Raw genomic sequence first — 13998 nt, 5'->3', positions numbered from 1 at the left:
ATAAGTGTCGGCCCAGGTTTCTCTCTCCTGTTGCCACATCAACCTTTTAGAATTTGCACAGTCTTGTGGGCCACCGCCCTTCCAGAAGCTGGTTCTCTCAGTTTTACTTTGTGTTAAGCTCATGTGGCTTTAGGTGCCATTAAATAGTGATGACATGAAATAGCAGTATAAATATTCTAGAATAATCATTTGTTTATTTTGTTTTATTTCCCTGTCATTTTATGGCAGTGAATTTAATAATCCACCAACATCACATGATGCTACATGAGTTCATATTTTTAAAAAAATTTATTTACTTACTTTTTTTTGGCTGTGTCCTCGGCATGTGGAAGTTCCAGGACCAGGGATCAAACCCATGCCACAGCAATGACAGCAGTGAATCCCTAACCGGCTGAGCCACGAAGGAACTCTGAGGTCATATATTTAAGATACGTGCTTAGTGAATTCTTTAAAATTCTTTAAAAATTCTTACATGTTCACCTGAAAGACTATGAGGCCAGAAAGGTACAAAAAGCAATATCAGGCTACAGAATTCACCTCTGAGGTGCTGTGTTCCTGTAATTCTTGTATACTTAGACTAGATCTTAAACTTTGTCTAATTAATTAATTAATTAATTAGGCCATGCCCATGGCATTTGGAAGTTCCCAGGGCCAGGGATTGAACCCATGCCAAAGCAGCCACCTGAGCCATAGCAGGGCCAACCCTGGATCCTTAACCCACTGCGCCACCAAGGAACTACCAAAATTAGTCTATTTTAATGTGCATAAAGATATTGTATTATATATTTTATAGCAATATGATCTTTTTGTGCATTATCTCTTATCCTTTCCCACTTTTAAAGTGGAATTCTTTGAGGTATTTTTAACTACTCTGATGACTGAAATCTCAGGGGAAAAAAGCTGAAGCTAGACTATCTCACTTTGTCACATACACCATCAGCAGCCACAAAACTCTCGTGGTTGAAAGCATATAGACTGTGTTTAATAACTCCCTGTTATCTGCAAGGAGCTATGCATGGTGTGAATGGCTCTGGCAGCCCATGGGCCACGGTGGGTGGTAAAGTGAAGGGGGGAGGGGTTCTTCTCTGCCCGTTGCACGAATGTCTGGATAATATGTTTAGCCATCCTTTCTCTCCATATGCTCTTTTCTTCCCCCTCACCAATTGTAGCTGGTAAGTGTTTATAGAGAATAATTTAGTTAATATGGTAAAATGAAATATAAGCTTGACTGTAACCTTTATTATTAACTTTATAATTAAGTTTCTGCTTCCTGTTTTAACAAGGCTACCTTGCCTTTAGCAATATATTAGATTGCAAGAATCCTTCAGTATTTACCTGCATATAGGTGGTCTTTCTCTGCATCAGTAGATTTGAAGCACCCTGAATAATTTTTATTACAAAATGCTTCTCTGTTTATTTTTATCTCAGTATAAACTACAAGAATGAGAGAAATTTCAGCAAACATCCCCAGCATAAACTGTTTGAGGAGATTTTTATAGCCTTGGTGAAGAATAGACTCATATGCAGGTAAGATTGTCCCAGGAAGGTCAAAGGTATTTACCCAAGAATGGCATATTTTATATATCTTATTTCTAGCATGTGGTTTGAAGTGGTTTACAAAGTTGGACGTGCTTAAAGGATAAAATAGAGACCATTTCTAAGGAGGTGAATGAATAGGTATTGTAGATGGTCTGATTAAAATCCCTCTGGTTAGGACTGAATTTAGCTGAATTTTATGATGGACAAGGCAAAAATGAGAGAACACCCAAGTTGCACTGTTTCCCTATTTTGAGTTTGTAGACCCAGGAGACAGTCATTGCAGAGACGTTGGGTGACACCATGACCAACATCCTGCAGTACAGGTTTATAGTCAATACAAGCTCTGATTAAATGGACCGGCGCAGCCTGGACCAGGGAGGATGGGTGTGTGGCATCTAGTCACAGCTCAGGACAACCTTTCTTCCTGGGACCAAGTGAAATGTTCTTTCCTTTGCTCTCTTTTATCTTAACATGGGTGCAAGGTGGGGCTAGTATATATTAGGGTCCTCTAGATTTTTGTTGAAAACCAGGGCTTTTCCATGAGCCCCTGACCAGTGCTGGATTGCAGACAGGAATGAATTTTCTTTCTTCCTTCCTTTCTTTTTTGTCTTTTAAGGGCCACATCCATGGCATATGGAAGTTCCCAGGCTGGGGGTTGAATTAGAGCTGTACTGCTGGCCTACACCACAGCCACAGAAATGGTAGATCCCAGCCTCATCTGCGACCTATGCCACAGTTCATAGCAATGCCAGATCCTTAACCCACTGAGCAAGGCCGGGGATCAAACCCATGTCCTCATGGATACTCATAGGGTTCCTAACCTGCTGAGCCACAGTGGGAACTCCCAAAGAATGAATTTTCTATCCTTTCTGGGATGCTTGCATCAAGGGCTATGCTGCTGCTGGATTTGAAGGAGGCTCCCAACGTCCCTTCATGGTAGGACCTGGCCTTCTACTCTCGCAGGAGACCCAGACTCTCTCCCCACAGGCACTGGCTGAAAAGCCCTTGCACAACCTTGAATCTTCTCTGTCACTTTGGGACTTGAATGAGATCTCTTAATTCTGCCCCGGTGAGATGGGAAGAAAATTACTCCTATTCTGGAAAATAGGAGAAATATTAATAATTTAATGCCTTGACCAAAATGAAACTCTGACTTGGTCCAGTGCAATAAGTGACTGTAAATAGTACAGCATCCTGATGGGCCCTCCATGATGAATCAATTTCTAAATACAGTCCAAGCGGTGGTCCAATGATTTGACCTTTTGGATGGGTTATTCAGTATTGTATATTTAAGTATTGGACAGCGACTGCCAATTGGTTTAGTTTAAAAACAATCCAGGGTTTGGACTGCATCTGTCATTCCTTTGTACTTTGGTTTAAGCAGAAGATTATTAGCCTGGTCAGATGATACAGGAAGCCTAGAATTTTTACCAAGGTTATAAAATTGGGTCGCTGCTCAGTGTTTGGAGGTATACTCAAAGATTATTGAATGGTTAATGAACATTCCAAAGGACCTGAAGTCATCGTTCTGAACTGCTTCTTCTTGAGCTTGAACAGAGTAGAACAATGGTTAGTAGTGGAGTAATTATGCCTGAAATGTACTGGAAATTGAAGTTCTTAATTTATGTTGAAGACGGCTGCCATAGACTCCTCAGGGTTTGTCTGGTAGGCCATTTGTTGGGTTGGTACTTTGGGGAAGGCAGATTTCCTCCATTAAAGATGTGGAGACCTTACCGTGTCTCTATATTGAGGGTGCAGGAATTGCTAGGGAAGATAATTGGGTAAGAGTTGGCATCCACCAGCTGAAAAAGATCTTAACAATTCTGATGTCAAGAGATCTCTTGCCAGGACCTTTTCAAATTCTTAGTGATTAATGAGGCTTCTGAGATGGGATGGAGTTACTGGCTTGGAACATGATCAGTCCCTGGAAATCTTTAAACCAGGAAGAGATGATTCTAGATCTCTTTGCTTTCATAGTAGGAGAAGGAATTTTGGAATGTTGAACATCAAGAGCATCCTTTTATGTCATCCTCTCACTGCTGACAGATTGTTATGTTCAGTTCTATTCTAAAAGCTGGGTTGGGTAATAGGTGGATTGTTTCTCACCTCATATAACCTCAATTGTTTGGCCAGAACTGCTTTTTGGGGGGTTTCTTTTCCTTCTAACTCTAGGCTAATAGAAGAATTATATCTCAGGGCCTTTTCCAGTCTGGTGTCCTATTGATATCCCCCTTTCTTTGTGCACATCAGATTTAATGTTGACTGAAAGTCTTGGATTCAATTCAGTAAACAAATTATTGAGCATCACCCTGTGCACTGAAGGAAGGGAGCACGTGGTAGAGAAGGAGGAGAGGAGAAAATTCAAAACTGGGTGGGACATGCGGTCCCTTTTTTCCTAGGGGCTCACTTTGGGCAGGCAAACAATTACCCACCATCTCAATACAAAGTAAATGTGGTAAATATAAATTATATGAAGACAGCCTAAGGATGGATGAGCTTGGGGGTGTGGACTTTGGTCCGATTCTGGTTATAGACGAATTTGGGCATACTCAAGATGTCCTGCCATTCAAGATTGCCCTGAGAATACAGCTGATTGGGAATTTAGTCTCACCTGTTTACACCTGATGGATGTTGTTCTTGTTGGTCCTCATCTATTTCACTTTCTCAACTGCAATCATCCCCTAACCCATACTTTGGGATACCCCTCGTTATTAGGGCAGAGTTGAAATTATAACTTAAATCTCATTAAATGTAAGATAAAATTTATCTTAGTTTCATAATTTAAAATAACACACTAATTAAATCTTGTCCTCTGCTATCTAATATGAAATTTGAAGTTACTTTAAAGTTGGGTTCACTTAACTGGCCTCTTCCTGATCTGAATATCCTAAAATGGTTGGGATATGTCCCCTCCCACTCCCCAAATTTTGTAGAGGTGAGCATGTTCCTGGTTTTCCATGCTCAGTTAAAAGAGAACCATGTGATCTAATTAAGCAGGACCTTTTTTTTTTTTGATCCGAAAATGCACTCACTTTTCTGATAAGATGAAGTTGGCATCCTTATTATTTTATATCATGTTTGCTGAAGTATCTGCTGCTTGGAAAGAAGTAGGGAGGAAGTCTAGATGGGGAAGTTATTTACAGATCTCTAAGAGTTCAAGAACTGCTTGAGCTAGGGGAAAATATCTGGCCCAAACCATCCCAGTCCTGTTAAACATGCTATTAAAAGTGTTCTGGGAGGAGTTCCCTGGTGGCTTCACAAGTTGAGGATCCCACATTGTCACTGCTGTGGCTCTGGTTACAGCAGTGATGCAGGTTCCATTCCTGGCCCAGGAAGTTCCACATGGCACAGGTGCAGCCGAAAAGAAAAAAAAAAAAGTGTTTTGGGAACTTCACAGAAACCTGTAACCAGGAAGACGTACATAGTTATTTCTTTGCTGATCAGACCTTTGCTGTCTGTGCCCATGCCGGGACCTAGGAGGCTGAGGGTCTCCATGAAGTAGAATTTCTTTGCATTATATTTTTTTAATCACTATAAGAAATTTGAGAAACACAGAGAATTACTTTAAAAACGAACATTTACTATTCATACCATGCTTAGGAATAACTCCAGGAGCACTTGCTATATTTCCTTGTAATCTTTTAAAAAAATTGTATGCTTTTCTTCCCCGCTCTCTTTAGGGCTGCACCCACAGCATAAGGAAGTTCCCAGGCTAGGGGTTGAATCAGGGCTGCAACTGCTGACCTACGCCACAGCCACAGCAACGCCAGATCTGAGCTGTGTCTGTGACCTACACCACAGCCAGAGCAATGCCAGATCCTTAATCCACTGAGTGAGGCCAGGGGTTGAACCTGCATCCTCATGGATACTGGTCAGGTTCTTAACCCACTGAGCCACAACAGGAACTCCCTGCCTTGTTTTTTGTCATCTTTTGTCTTTTTAGGGTTGCACCTGCAGCATATGGACGTTCCCAGGCTAGGGGTTGAATTGGAGCTGTAGTCTCTGGCCTACCCCACAGTCACAGCAATGCTAGATCTGAGCCATGTCTGCTACCTACACCACAGCTCACAGCAATGCCACAAACTTAACCCACTCAGAGAGGCCAGGGATCCACCCTGCATCCTCATGAATACTAGTCAGATTTATTTCTGCTGCGCCTTGATGGCAACTCCGAATCCTTTGTTTCCCAGTTTGATTGGTGGACTTCTTTGGGCATCTCACTGTTAACATGCCTAAAACAGGACTTTTGATTTTTCTTACTCAACTTGCCTTCCTCTCAGCTTTTGTCTTTCCCATCTATTAACCTAGTCTTAGCTGCCATCGTCTCTTGCTTGGACAATTGCAGTGGGCTAACTAGGGTTCTTGGCTTTGACCCTTGACTCCCTCTACCGTTCCTAACAGTGCATCAAAAGGATCTTTTCAAAACCTCTGTCGCATTTGTCTGTCCTCTGCTTAAAGCCTTCCCATGACTGTCTAGAATAAAAAGTCCAAAATCTCTCTTCTTAGTCTACAGAGCCCTATAGAACTGGCTCCTGCCATCTCTCGAACTTCAACTCATGTTACTCTGTCTTTGCACATTTTGCTCCAGCCCACACGGGCTTCCTTGCACAAAGCAGTGCACTCCCACTCAGGGACTGGATACTTACCTCTTCTGCTCTTCTGACCTTGGCTCATTCCTCAGGTCACTCAAATGCTAACCTTGTTGGAGAACCCTGCTCTGACTGTCCTAAAATAGCAACCCCAACACCTTTAACCTTTTGCTGTTTGTCACTGGTCACCACCTGATGCACATTTTTGTTTGTGTGTGTGTATTCTTCTTTTTCTAGAAGATAACCTCTGGGCACACAAGGGCATGTTTTTTTGTTTGTTTGTTTGTTTGTTTTGTCCAGCCTGGAGTCCTGGGCATGTAACAATGCTTGGCTCCCAGTAGGTAATGAATAAAGGTTTGAAAGCATTCTCTGCCTGAAACTTGGACCAGCTATATAGAAGAAACACCTTGAACAATCCTTTCTCCTCACTATCTGTCTGACTTCCAGGACCAGCTTCTATTGAGATGGACTTCCAATTGGGAGTCTATTCTGGGCTAGGGTTGGTGGATGACACCAGCCCATTCAGAAGAGTGGAACAAGTCACTAAAGATCCCTTGAATATTCATTTCTAATTCTTTTTTTTCGCATGTGCTCTTATCTCAGTTTTACATGTCTATTTTGATGTGAAGTTTACTCTTACAAATGTCCAAGAAAACAGGACTCTGTCTTACAATTTGAGGTAATACTTACTTTGGAACAGGCTTGAATCCCTTCACTTTTATATTCTGAGTCAAATGTAGTAGATTTTTGTTGTTGTTCTGTGTGTTAATGAGAAGGGCAATCGAAATAACACCTACCCTGAGGGTGTTGCTTTTTCTGGGTGAGGGAAAGGCCAGGTTGTAACCTCTGGCATTTGCATCAGCCCCTGGATGGAATTAAGCCCAGAGCATTTGACGCTCAGTCTTCAGCCCTTCAGCTTCGTGACTGGTATTTACGTGCAGCTCTCAGATCACCTATTAGTTTCTGCTGCTCTGCAGGAAGGGGAAACTTTGGCTACCCTTTCTCTTTACAAATGCTGTGTCTCTGGTGGTACCATTTTCCCTTCTCTTTTTCCGTTGCTAGCAGAAAATGACATTTGGTGCTGAAAGTGATATGGCAGGTGGTTATGGACAAAGGCCGTGAGGGCCAGTCATGCTGCCGTGTGTCACTAGTCCTGTGAAAGCAGTGGCAGGAGTTCAGTCACAAGAGGGGATAAATATTTGCCTCCTCACAAGTCTGCTGCTGTGCCGCTGCTATATTGAGACACAGCCTCCAGGGAAACACTATCTTTGCCGACAGACGAGGTTTTCAGAGCTACCTCAAAGGACCCCTGCCACCGTGAGAACACTCTGCCCCTGCAGGATGTATTTAAGAGTGTCCCTTTCTGTGCCGCCATCCACTCCCGAGGAGCGGGTGGGAGCACCGGCTTGGGAGTCAGGGCTTAGCTCTGCTACCTGGGTGGGGTGGGGCCGGTCACTTCCCTGCTCCTCCTTCCTCCCTCTCCTCCACTTGTTTCTCTCCTCCCCCTCCTCCCCCTTCCCCCCCTCTTCCTCCACACTCCTTACCCTCCATCTCTCCCTCCTCCCCTCCTTCTCCTCCCCCTCCTCCCCCTCCTGGCCCTCTTCTCTCTCCCCCTCCTCCCCCTCCCCCTCCTTCTCCCCCTTATCCTCCCTCTTGTCTTCCTCCCCCCATTACCCTCTCTCTCTCCCTCCTCCCCTCCCTCCTCCCCCTCCTCCCCTCCCACTCCCCCTCCTCCCCCCTTCCTCTTTCTTCTCCCCCTCCTCCCCCTCCTTCTCCTCCCCCTCCCCGCTCATCATTACCCTCTCTCTCCCTCATCCCCTCCCACCCCCTCCTCCTTCTTCTCCCTCTCCTCCCACTCCTCCCCTTCCTCCTCTTCTTCCACCTCCAGCCACAGTTACCGACGCCTTAAAACAAAAGCACCCATCTCTGCAATCCATCTCTATAATTCTCTGAAGTTCTCTGCTTGCACCAAACGCAGTGTGTTTCCTCGTTCCCCCAGCTCTTGGCAAACAGAGCTCTGTATCATCTTACAGAACACGCCATTCCCCTTGAGTCCCAGGGCTCCACCAGTGCTCAGTCCTCTTGAGGGTGAAGGGCTGGGAGCCAAGGAAGACCCAGAGGACTTGGCCACCAGGAATTTTATTTACATTTACAACAGCAGAGGCCAGAGTCATGTCAAAATAATAAGAGCTTTGGGCTATAGTCCCCAAACTGCAGAGCAAAAAAATGCCGTTTGCATGGAACAGAACTTTCAACTCTGAGACTTTTCTGAAACTCTTCCTTTATTTACACTCCTTTAGTAGTAAACACAACAAAACAAAAAATTGTTCTGGAATTATTTTTCTTTTTTTAGAGGTGAGAAGAAACAGAAAATATATTTTTTATATTTACTTTTAAATTTTTTAAAAATTAAAATATAGCTGATTTACAGTTTTATGCTAATTTCAGCTGTACAGCAAGGTGACTTAGTTATACACATACATACTTTTTTATACTCCTTTCCATCATGGTCTATCCCAGGATTTTGGATGTAGTTGCCTGTGCTATGTACTGTAGGACCTTGTTGTCTTATCATTTATTTTAATGTGAAAAAGCATTGGAAAGGTCATGGGCTTTCCTCATGAAGATTGTACATACTTAATGGGAAAAATACCAAGTGCACACACATCTGCAGCATGAGTCATCTCTCCCTCTCTTTTCTTTTTTTCTTTTTAGGGCCCCACCTGTCTTCATATGGAAGTTCCCCAGGCGAGGGGTTAAATCAGCTGCAGCTGCCGGTCTACACCACAGCCACAGCAACACCAGATCCGAGCTGCATCTGCGACCTACACCATACCTTGCGGCAACGCCAGATCCTTAGCCCACTGAGGGAGGCCAAAGATCCAACCTGCATCCTCACAGACACTACACTGGGTCCTTAACCCACTGAGCCACAGCAGGAACGCCACGTGTTGTTTCTTCTCTCTCTCTCTCTCTTTTTTTTTTTTTTGTTTTTGTTGTTATTGTTGCTATTTCTTGGCCGCTCCCGCGGCATATGGAGGTTCCCAGGCTAGGGGTCCAATCGGAGCTGTAGCCACCGGCCTACGCCAGAGCCACAGCAACACAGGATCCAAGCTGCGTCTGTGACCTATACCACAGCTCACGGCAACGCCGGATTGTTAACCCACTGAGCAAGGGCAGGGATCGAACCCGCAACCTCATGATTCCGGATTCGTTAACCACTGCGCCACGACGGGAACTCCCACGTGTTGTTTCTTAATATGGCTCCTGGTTTCTCCTCTTGGATAATGAAGAGCTGACAGCATTAAACCTTGGTAGGTGACCAGCCACTGTTGCAGCAGATCACTGTTCCTGTTAGATTTTTGGGATGTGCTGTCCGCCCTGCACCACAGGCTGCATGCTGTCTTTAGCTAACCCCAGCACCTGAAAGGGAAACTCGTCCTGAGCCGTCTCCCTGCTTATAAGATTAAAGGGACTCTCTTTCTCATGGGAGACTCAGAATAACCACATCCTTACAAGTGTTCCACAGGTGATTTTTGTGGCCCTGCCCATGACATGTGGAAGTTCCCAGGCCAGGTATCGAACATGTGCCACAGCAGTGACAGTGCTTGGTTCTTAACCACTAGTCTACCAGGGAACTTCACAGACAATTGTTTTAAATTCAAAATGTACTTCAAATTTGTATTATTTTTCCCAGTGTAAGGAAGGCAGGGTGAACTGTCATGCAGCAACTCAGTGTGGCCTTGGGGAATTCTGCCTGATGGGCAGCCCTCAGACAGGTTGAGTCTTGCCTTCATTTTCAGAAGAAACTGAGCTTTGCCTTCATATAAAAGGTTTCATGGTCATGGTGCCTAGGCTGGAAGAGGCTGTTACGCTGCTGGCAGCTACTGGGTGGCTCCCATCAGGAGCTCTGGTGATGGCAGGAGGCATAATTCTCAGGCAGTGATGTTCTTGGGACATCTTCCTTGACCTCTGTCTGCAGAGCCAGGCCTCTGCTGGGGACTCTGATTTATAAGGAGCACTCAAACATCCTTGGGAATATAAGGCTATGGGAAAAGCATATTTCCAACTTGCTTCACATGAGCCAAGTCAGTAGATGGAAGGAATGGCCAGCGGCTCAGGGAGGAGTGTAAGTGGGAGAGGTGGACAGGACACCTCCAGGGGCAATAATTACAAATGTTCCACCTGCCTCCAGGGGTTTGAGTTGCAGGTCTGGGACAAAGTTGAATTTCTGAGGATTGTGGACGAGTCAGAAACTGAATGGATAATGAAGATGTGGTACTTACATACAATGGAATATTACTCAGCCATAAAAAGAATGAAATAATGTCATTTGCAGCAACATGGATGGACCTAGAGATTATCATACTAAGTGAATTAAGTCAAACAGAGAAAGACAAATACCATATGGTATCAATTATATGTGGAATATAAAATATGACACAAATGAACCTGTCTACAAAACAGACTCGTAGACACAGAGACAGAGAACAGACTTGTGGTTGCCAAGGAGGACGGAGGTGAGGGCAGGAAGGATTGGGAGTTTGGGGTTAGCAGATGCAAACTAACATATATAGGATGGATTAACAACAAGGTTCTACTGTATAGCACAGGGAACTGCATTCAATATCTTCTGATAAACCATAATGGAAAAGAATGTGAAAAAGAATGGGTACATACATGTAAATATCTGAATCACTTTGCTATACAGCAGAAATCAACACAACATTGTAAATCAACTATACTTCAGTTTTAAAAAGGGGGAAAAAGTTTACTCAAGCAGATGTGCGCATCATTTAATGGCAGCAAAGTGATCCCTGAAGTGAAATCTTTCTTCTGAAATCTACTGATGGCATTTTAGATATTAGATGTGTTCAGTGTTTGCAGCAAACAATGCAGGTGTTATTCTCGGAACAGGCCAACTGTCGTTGGTTACCTACATGCTTGACTTTGTGTTAGACATGGTGCAACGCCGTAAGGTAGTTTATGGTTTCCATGTTAGATCGTACGACCTCCCTTTAGATGATGGATTATTTTTCTGCAGCTGGGTTTTCAGTGGTTACTGCATTTAAAAAGCAAGTATGGTGGAGAAATCAGGCAGCAGAGGAAATGGAGATGATGGCATTGAATCTGAATCCGTGGCTGGGGAAGCTACTTAGTGTCTATGCGTGCACACACCCCATTCATAAGTAAATGTGGTTAGGAATTCCTGTCGTGGCTCAGTGGTTAACGAATCCGACTAGGAACCATGAGGTTGCGGGTTCGGTCCCTGCCCTTGCTCAGTGGGTTAAGGATCTGGCATTGCCGTGAGCTGTGGTTGCAGAAGCGGCTCGGATCCCGCATTGCTGTGGCTCTGGCGTAGGCTGGTGGCTACAGCTCCAATTTGACCCCTAGCCTGGGAACCTTCATATGCTGTGGGGGTGGCCCAAGAAAATGGCAAAAAGACCAAAAAAAAAAAAAAAAAAGTAAATGTGGTTAGAAGTAAAATAAAACTAATTTTCTTTTTGTGTATGTGTCATTTTTTCAGATGGATACTAAGTGATCAGGATATCAAGTCTTATGAAGTTGAGCCCTTTAGCTGTTTCTTTTGGTCAGGGAATGCCCTGAGTCAGTAAGGGTCCTGGGAACCAACTCATTTGGGGGGGGGGGTCTTCTTCATAGTGATAATGACAATTTCTATGTATTTTGCATTAAAATGGGTCAGGTGCTCAAGTACCAAGTAACAGTCCCCTGGCGGATTGTTTGAGAGAAACTAATGCTCTTCCTTTAGATGTTTTTTATTCTCCTTCATAGTCCTGCATTGTTCATGAACCATCACATTGGTCTTTTTTTTTTTTTTTTTCATTTTCGATGCACATTTTTAAAAATTAAAGTATAGTTGATGATACTGGTCTTTAAACATGAATAAACTTGTTCTCTCTTGTTTTCTTCTTTCAGAGAATGGGTTGACCGAGCCCCATCTCTTCATTTTCTGAGAGTTTTAATTTGTCTGAGGCTGCTAATGAGGGATCCATGTTACCAGGTTGGTTTTTTTTTTTTTTACTTGTTTTTTTTTTTTTTTACTTGTTTGAGGATGAAATAAAACAAAAAAGAAAAGAAAACTGGCGGGGAGAGTTACTGTTGTGGCACAGGGGAAAGAAATCAGACTAGCATCCAAGAAGTTGCAGGTTCGATCCCTGGCCTCGCTCAGTGGGTTAAAGATCCAGCATTGCTGTGGCTGTTGTGTAGGCTGGCAGCAACAACTTCGATTCGACCCCTAGCCTGGGAACCTCCATGTGCCTTGGGTACAGCCCTACCAAAAAAAAAAAAAAAAAAAAAAAAAAAAAAAAAAAAGAAGGCAAAAAACCCCGAACTAGTGGGCTTTTCTTTGAAGCAGAGCATGGTAACTTTTTTTTTTTTCCTCTCTCATACAACTCAGTAGCTTCCAAACTTGGGAATTATCTCATCTGCTGTTTAAAATGCCAGGAGAGAAGTGATTTGTTTAATGGGGACAAAAGCATCTGTATATTTCTACTGCATTATCTATGGGATTAAGGGAGCTGACCTTCTTGTCTGTGTTTTCATTATCTCCTGGATTTTAAACCATAGCCAGTTCGGAGAGGTATACACTTGGCCGAACCTTTGAGCATGTTGATGCCAAGCAGCTTACTAGGTCAGAGTTGGCCGTGACAAGTGGCAGCTTCCTCAGGGTCTCCAGAGGCAGCCGGGTGGGGGAAGGGTGGAGGGCAAGGCCAGCAGCTTCAGCAGCCGCCCCAGGACCAGGTGCTCCCTGAAGTCCAGCCTCAGACCTTGAGTGAGAGGTGAGCAGGTGAAGTCAGGAATCCCCCTTCCCTCACTAGTTAAATGTGCTGCCTCCAGTTTAGTGCTGCTCAGGTTTTAAAATACAGAGGCATTAGCAGGAAATCTTGTAAATGCAGCCGTGAATTCATTAGGGATACACTGAGGCCCAGGATTCTGCATTTCTGCCAAACTTCCAGAGGATGCTGAGGCCCCTGGTTCATGATCTACATTCTGAGTAGCAAGAATGTAGTCCTTTATGCTGTTAGAGTTCAAATTTCATTCTTTGACGTGTAGCTGTCCAGTTTTCCCAGCATCACTTATTAAAGATCCTTTCTTTCTTTTATTGTATGTTCTTGCCTCCTTTGTCAAAGATTAGATATATGCATGGGTTTATTTCTGGGCTTTCTATCCTATTCCACTTATCTATATTTCTGGTTTTGTGCCACTACTATACTGTTTTGATTTTTGTAGCTTGGTAGTATAATCTGAAGTCAGGGAGCCCAATTCTTCCAGCTCCATTTTTCTTTCTCAAGATTGCTTTGGCTATTCTAGGTCTTCTGTATTTCTGTACAGATTAAAAAAATTTTGTTCTAGTTCTGTGAAAAATGCCATTGGTAATTTGATAGGGATTGCACCGAATCTATAGATTACCTTGCATAGTATAGTCATTTTGATGATATTAATTCTTTCAATCCAAGAACATGGTATATCTTTCCATCTGTTTGTGTCATCTTCAGTTTCCTTCATCAGAGTCCTAGAGTTTTCAGAGTATAGGTCTTTTGCCTCTTTAGGTAGGTTTATTCTTAGGTATTTTATTCTCTTGATGAGATGATAGATGGGATTGTTAACTAACACAACTTTGTAATTCAACTATACTCCAATAAAATCAGAAAAATCAAGACTTGGAAAAGGAAAAAAAAAAAAAAAAAAAAAAAAAAAGGAATAAAGAACGTAGCACTTTAGCCGGGAAGCTCTAAAGAAAGGCTTACTGAACACTTTACCAGGACCTTGAAAGTCATTCCTTCCAGTCCCAGCTGCTAGATGGCTGTTTCTATAATGCAGAAATTCTTAAACTTCTAGTACATCAGAA

At 43.3% G+C, this 13998-nt stretch overlaps 1 protein-coding gene across 6 annotated transcripts in view; it reads left to right on the top strand.

Annotated features, from left to right (window-relative positions):
• NEK10 (NIMA related kinase 10) overlaps positions 1 to 13998 on the top strand; it is a 180719-nt gene that overhangs the window by 37135 nt on the left and 129586 nt on the right. For 5 of the 6 annotated variants that reach the window (XM_021071458.1, XM_021071460.1, XM_021071456.1 and 2 more), the window contains exons 5-6: positions 1429 to 1527; positions 12066 to 12150. In XM_021071458.1, the coding sequence (XP_020927117.1) occupies positions 1429 to 1527; positions 12066 to 12150 (184 nt within the window). The remainder of the gene's footprint in view (positions 1 to 1428; positions 1528 to 12065; positions 12151 to 13998) is intronic. The other variant, XM_021071459.1, reaches the window with a different exon arrangement.

Source organism: Sus scrofa, chromosome 13 (genome assembly GCF_000003025.6).
Source record: "Sus scrofa isolate TJ Tabasco breed Duroc chromosome 13, Sscrofa11.1, whole genome shotgun sequence".
NCBI lineage: Eukaryota > Metazoa > Chordata > Mammalia > Artiodactyla > Suidae > Sus > Sus scrofa.
Note: the sequence above shows the minus strand (reverse complement) of the source record. Positions and strands in the feature narration are given on the sequence as shown.